The sequence below is a fragment of the Pseudochaenichthys georgianus genome, chromosome 8 (genome assembly GCF_902827115.2).
Source record: "Pseudochaenichthys georgianus chromosome 8, fPseGeo1.2, whole genome shotgun sequence".
Classification (NCBI taxonomy): Eukaryota; Metazoa; Chordata; class Actinopteri; order Perciformes; family Channichthyidae; genus Pseudochaenichthys; species Pseudochaenichthys georgianus.
This window is the reverse complement of record NC_047510.2, coordinates 31,180,663-31,187,579: the sequence shown is the minus strand read 5'-3', so window position 1 is coordinate 31,187,579 and position 6,917 is coordinate 31,180,663. Positions and strand designations below refer to the sequence as shown.

The 6,917-nt window shown below is 41.1% G+C and overlaps 1 protein-coding gene across 4 annotated transcripts in view; it reads right to left on the bottom strand.

Annotated features, from left to right (window-relative positions):
• Positions 1-6,917, bottom strand: part of tnrc18 (trinucleotide repeat containing 18) — an 86,745-nt gene that overhangs the window by 22,705 nt on the left and 57,123 nt on the right. For all 4 annotated transcript variants that reach the window (XM_034089366.2, XM_034089368.2, XM_034089369.2 and 1 more), the window contains exons 17-18: positions 6,651-6,854; positions 3,690-3,851 (exon numbers count right to left, since the gene is read on the bottom strand). In XM_034089366.2, coding sequence (XP_033945257.1) covers positions 3,690-3,851; positions 6,651-6,854 — 366 coding nt within the window. The remainder of the gene's footprint in view (positions 1-3,689; positions 3,852-6,650; positions 6,855-6,917) is intronic.

Sequence of the window (6,917 nt, the reverse complement as noted above, 5' to 3'; positions counted from 1 at the left end):
AATCAATAACCCTGTAAATAGGACTATTGATCAATTTGAGAGTCATATATAATTTAAAAGTGAATCATTACGTTCACCCTGCTGAGACAATTAGGCATAAATTAATATTTAACCAGGAATCAATAAAATAATCCTGAACAAACGCTCGATGGACCTGCTCAACCGCAAATAAGAAAAACTCAATTACAGCACGTGAAGCTGTCGGGGAGTGTGTGAAATGAGTAAAAGCAGAAGAGTGTGTGAGCATACATGTGTGAGAAAATACATCTACGAATATTGGTTGAATATAATAATGAAACTTGTGTTTTTCTTCAGTTTGCATTGTTTTTGCTTCTTTCCACAGATACAAATGACCCATTTATACATGTTGTGTTTTTCCCAGATTAAATACATCAGGATTTTAATCTCAGGCCAACATTTTTGTCTGTTTTTCTATTTTTTAACAAGACTAAGGCTTTTTCTGTTGTTATTTCTAATCATGATATCCTCCTAGACGAGCTGTCAGGCGAGTGAATGCAAAGACAGACTTAAATATAAAAATGATCATTGTTTTTTTTCTCTACTTTTCTATTTGTTGAACAACTTCCACAAAAACATTATCCATATTAGTTTAGTTTAATTGCACAGAAATACCCTTTAAATTTACTTTATACAAAATAAAAAGTTGTATTGCTTTAAAGGTCACCGATTGTGCAAAATCCACTTCTTCATGTCTCTTCTACATCAACATGTGTCCCCTCTTCTTCATGTCTCTTCTACATCAACATGTGTCCCCTCTTCTTCATGTCTCTTCTACATCAACATGTGTCCCCTCTTCTTCATGTCTCTTCTACATCAACATGTGTCCCCTCTTCTTCGTGTCTCTTCTACATCAACATGTGTCCCCTCTTCTCCATGTCTCTTCTACATCAACATGTATCCCCTCTTCTTCGTGTCTCTTCTACATCAACATGTTGTCCCCTCTTCTTCATGTCTCTTCTACATCAACATGTGTCCCCTCTTCTTCATGTCTCTTCTACATCAACATGTGTACTCTCTTCTTCATGTCTCCTCTACATCAACATGTGTCCCCTCTTCTTCATGTCTCCTCTCCATCAACATGTATCCCCTCTTCTTCATGTCTCCTCTACATCAACATGTGTCCCCTCTTCATCATGTCTCTTCTACATCAACATGTGTCCCCTCTTCTTCATGTCTCTTCTACATCAACATGTGTCCCCTCTTCTTCATGTCTCTTCTACATCAACATGTGTCCCCTCTTCTTCATGTCCCCTCTACATCAACATGTGTCCCCTCTTCTTCATGTCTCTTCTACATCAACATGTGTCCCCTCTTCTTCATGTCTCTTCTACATCAACATGTGTCCCCTCTTCTCCATGTCTCTTCTACATCAGCATGTGTCCCCTCTTCTTCATGTCTCTTCTACATCAACATGTGTCCCCTCTTCTTCATGTCTCTTCTACATCAACATGTGTCCCCTCTTCTTCATGTCTCTTATACATCAGCATGTGTCCCCTCTTCTTCATGTCTATTCTACATCAGCATGTGTCCCCTCTTCTCCATGTCTCTTCTACATCAGCATGTGTCCCCTCTTCTTCATGTCTCTTCTACATCAACATGTGTCCCCTCTTCTTCATGTCTCTTCTACATCAGCATGTGTCCCCTCTTCTTCATGTCTCTTCTACATCAACATGTGTCCCCTCTTCTTCATGTCTCTTCTACATCAACATGTGTCCCCTCTTCTTCATGTCTCTTATACATCAGCATGTGTCCCCTCTTCTTCATGTCTATTTTACATCAGCATGTGTCCCCTCTTCTTCATGTCTCTTCTACATCAACATGTGTCCCCTCTTCTTCATGTCTCTTCTACATCAACATGTGTCCCCTCTTCTTCATGTCTCTTATACATCAGCATGTGTCCCCTCTTCTTCATGTCTATTCTACATCAGCATGTGTGTCCCCTCTTCTTCATGTCTCTTCTACATCAACATGTGTCCCCTCTTCTTCATGTCTCTTCTACATCAACATGTGTCCCCTCTTCTTCATGTCTCTTCTACATCAACATGTGTCCCCTCTTCTTCATGTCTCTTCTACATCAACATGTGTCCCCTCTGTGGAAAGAGACTCTGAAAGTTTCAGGAACAAAGATTTTCTCTCTTTTTGATCCATTTCTATAAAAACCTGTCTGAAAATGAGCTGATCAGATTTTAGCCACTTTATGATGTCATAACGATGTGTTGTCTTGTGTAACCATTAGCCAATCACCAAGGTAACCCCCCCCCCCCCCTTATCACCTGAATCTCCTCTAGAGCACCATTGAGTTCTTTGGCTGAAGTCGAATAGTCCATTTAGCTTAGGAACCTTCCTAAAGGAGTGAAATGACCCGGAAGTCCCTCAGTGGCAGCCATGATAAGTGCCGTTCGAATTCTCTAGAATGATGAGAATGAAAGGAAAGGAGGTTTCAAACTTCCTTTATAACCTCCTTTAGCTTAGGAACCACTGGACCTCCCTAACCGACAGGAGAAGCGAAAATGCTGCCCCACAATGCCTTGCAGCCGCAGCATTTGCCGTCACTCAACAGTCGGCCGTTCACGGAAACAACCGATTATGACCGAGAAATGATATCATGAAAGTTACGGTGCTTATTAAGCATTTTAAAACATAGGTGGTAAGTTGCTAAAGTGCTTTGTTCTGAACGTTCATCAGTATTATAATCAAAGAGAGAAATATGAACGTTAGTTTTCACTGAAATTATCAAATAAAGTCAACATTTCAGTCTTTACTGAGCTGTGTGGAGTTTGTTCAACTTTTAAAAGATGTTTGAATGGTGATATACACAGTGATAGATGTTAAGGACTAACGTTTATAATAAATACATCTGTATTGATTTTAAGATCTTTAGTTCATACAATCATACGTATTGGGATCATTAGTATTAATGTGGACCGGAGGGAGAGGGAGCATAAGTTTCACTTTCCTTTTTTATTTCAATTCCAACTTTGGTCATGAAGAATATGTTTCTCTGTTGTCCACGTTCATAAAGCAAAGCAGCAGCTTCAGAGCACGGTGCAGAGTCTCCAGATGAGTTCACAGTAGTCCCTCGTTGTTATTAAACATCCATGTTGTAGTCCGCTGTATAGAAAACGGTGGTTTCCATAGTTTCTCCACAGCACACAATGACGTCCGCTGGCGCATCATAAACACGTCGGATAGTGAAAGTGCATTCGGATTCTCTAAAGTACCGCAGTCTCTTCTCCTAAATCCTTTTAAATTCTCCTATCCACTATCCCTTAACCCCGTGACGTTTCACTCAGAGGTCAAGGAATAGACGATAGGGTTAGAATTTAGGAGCTGATTTTTAAACTATCCGACTGCAGCCTTTGTAACCAAATGTCTCTCAGAGGGGCGTGGGGAGGGGCTCCTTATTTTCATCTAAAGTAACAGACAGAGAATCAGCACTTTGGAAACAGGGCTGAAACAGAGGGGATTATGGGTAATGCTGCAATGACCTGTTTGGAGCCAAACACTTCAGAGACATGTTTTGTATATATCTGACACCTATAATATATTGATGAACTAATGCACAAGTTTGTATCTTCATGGATTATTGCACATTTTCGAAGTCCCTTTGGATAAAAGCTAAATGTGATGCAATATACACAACGCTTTCGTATCTGCTGTGTTTTTACCCAGAGTGCTTTGCCTGCTGCGGTGTTTGCCGTCGTGCAGGAGGCTCGGAGTCGTGGGAGGGACGGGGGTCGCGCTCGCTGCGAACCGGGCCAGCAGACCCAGCCCGCTCAAATCCTCCGAGTCCGACACATCCTCGTAGTCCTCTTCGTCCTCCGAGGATTCTGTTTCAGAGAAAAGACTGTTAGCTTTTCAGGGATGAACGTGTCTGCAGCAGCACAGGGGTCAAAGGTCAAATCCCTTCCTACTGACACAAAGCCTGCACCACTGAGGAGATGAAATAGTGGAAGATAAATTATCAACCTATATCCCTTCTAAAGTAAATCAAAAACTGATTTAAGCCCCGTGTAGAAGGACACACACACACTCTCACCCACTAATCAAAGAAATTAGTGAAGAGAAAGGATAACGACTGTCCAGTCCACCGCCTGCATTCACCACGTAATGCTGTGTAAGCAAGGTACAGAAACGCTCCTTTACCACATACATGCATTAGCCACGCTCGCTCGCACACACACACACACACACACACACACACACACACACACACACCCTGTGAGCTGACTCAGGTCTCATTTATTATTTAAACGAAACCCCTCAGAGAAAGTGACAGAGAGAAAAGCTGCTTCCTTCATCCTTTTATGTCCAACAGGCCAGAAGAGCACACAAAAAGGCAGAGGCACACACACAGACAACACACACATTTATACACTGAAGCACTGGTTAGCTGTTGCAGGAGTTAGCGGTTAGCTCAATAGCAGCAGGAGGAGCATCTCCTCAGGGGTTAAAGGGTGTTAACATTGTGGGTGGATGCACAGTACAACAACATGTGTTTTATTTATTATAATAAAGCATATAATTGCTTTCATAGGATTAGCAATATTGTGTTTTTAATAAAAGGTTACACCAGGTAGAGTCCGTGTTTTGCTGCCCTCTCTGGTGAGAAGTTAGCAAAGTGTACAGAAGTAAGAAGTGATATCTGTGAGTCTTCGCTCCAAAAATTACATTCACATATATTCAATCTAAATTGTAAAATATTGATTTCAGAAGAAGGTATTTTTAAAAAAAGTAAAAAAGGTAAACACAGGACTTTATTTCGTGAATGTTATTTGTGTCCCGTTTGAAACCAAAATCTGTGTTGTATGCAATTCTGTATGCAGCTCAAGTTATATAACAAATGTACTTATTTTAAGTTGAATCATAGATTTTTACTGACTTTATACATTTTTTTTCTTGGCTTTTTGTTTTGTTTCAACCCATTACTTTAACCCTGTGTATAAAACTGCAAAACAAATAAATAAATGTCTGTCTAAAACTAGTTAAAGCTGTTTAATTATACGTGAATGTAATTTTATGGAGACAGGGTTGCACTACAAGGCGAGAAGGTTAGCAAAAAATTAAGTGTCCTCTTTAACCAAAACAATACTTATTTAAGTAAATCAATTGTTTCATTTGTTGATGATCCAGACCAGAATATAAAATAAAATAATTTCAAACTCTCGGGTCAAACTTCGGAGCTACATCTGAAGCGTTTGTTGTACTGTCGATCCACGATGTGTTAACAGAAGCAGGCAGACAAAACAGGCAGGCACTGAGAGGACAGCCCTGTGAGGCCCCATGGTATGATGATGTAGTTTACGAGTTACCATGGTTACATCCTCTTTTACGTCTTCCCGTAAACTTTTACATAAGAAGACAAGCCGTTGGTAAAGTGGAAGTAACCATGGCTCCCATTAAAAAAGAATTTTAATTTGTGAGAACAAAAAATAAATGTAATTTCAGCGTGGTCCATGTTAGCGGTGGATGAGGAATAGAGGGAGGGGACCGTCCTACTTACAGAGCAGGTGACAGGGGTGTGGCCTCAGGCAGGGGCGGGGCAGCGGCCAGAGCGCAGCCTAGCCGTAGCTCAGCCTAGCCATAGCTCAGCCTAGCATTAGCATTAGCTTTAGCCGCAGCGAAGTAGCATAGGCTCACGGCTGCGCTAGTCCTTGCCAAGCTTCTGTAATGTCGCAGCAGCACAAAGCACATGGAAACAGGCGGAGAGACACGCAAAGCATCATGGGTAAGGAAAGGGGGGAGGGACAGGTGAGAGGACAGAGCAAGGGGTCGGAGAGAGCAACGTAAAGGGAGAAGGGTTATTTGAAGGTTTAGTAGACAGAGGAGGGGCTCTATTATCCAAATATCCCCAGCGTGTTATTTGATTGGTGCTGTCAAGAAGTTTAGAATGAGTAGATTTTATTTCCCACACAACATTGAGAAAATAGACCACATTGTTAAAAAAACAAAACACTTAATCTGATGTAAATTTACCTGAAAAATCCACAAATTATTTTAAAAATCTATAAATTTCGTTTAAAAAAAAATCCACAAAAAAATATGGTTTAAAAATCCACAAAAAATTATTTTAAGAATCTATACATGTAGTTTAAAAAAATCCACAAAAAACTGCTTTAAAATTCCATTAATTTACCTTAAAAATCCACAAAAATGTACCTTAAAAAAAAAAACCCGTCCCATCAGATTCAGCTGCTGTGAAATAAGTCTTCTACATTTTTTATTTTTGGGTTTCCAGGACTGAAGGGATATTTGAGGAACAGAGCAGTGTACAGGATGTGAGCTGCACACTGACGGAGACAGACAGACAGATGAAGCAGACACAAGGACCACAGCGCTTCACTTTCTGTGCCAATCAGATCAACACCTTTAATAAAGCTTATAGGTACCAAAACTGCAATACAACTTTATCTCACAATTCACACAATTTTTCAATATACAAAATGCTACAAAAAACTGGTTTTGCAATCCAGGCAATGTAAAAAAACAACAAAAACAACACCATAGAAATACTCTTTAAAAAAACAAAAGGCAACAGCAGCAAGAGAGGTAGAGATGGTCGAGCTAAAACACAGTCGAGACGCGAACAGAGACACAAGCTGCGTTTCTGCTAAGATTGGCTCAGTAACCTTGGTCAAAGGAGTCGTCGGAGGAGCTGAGGCCGGCCTCCTCCAGCAGCAGAGATAAGTGCTTGTGTTTCTTCTTCTGGGATTTCAGGCCGGACGGCGGCGGTGACGTCGACCTCTTCCTGGTCGGGTTTTCGTGGGAGGGCATCCCTGAGAGAGAGGGCCAGCCCCCTCGAGCAGAAGAAGTGAGATCCTCTGAGTCTGAGTCTGGTGCAGAGAGAGGACGGTTAATGAATCATGCAAACACACCTCGACACCATCAGGACTGGG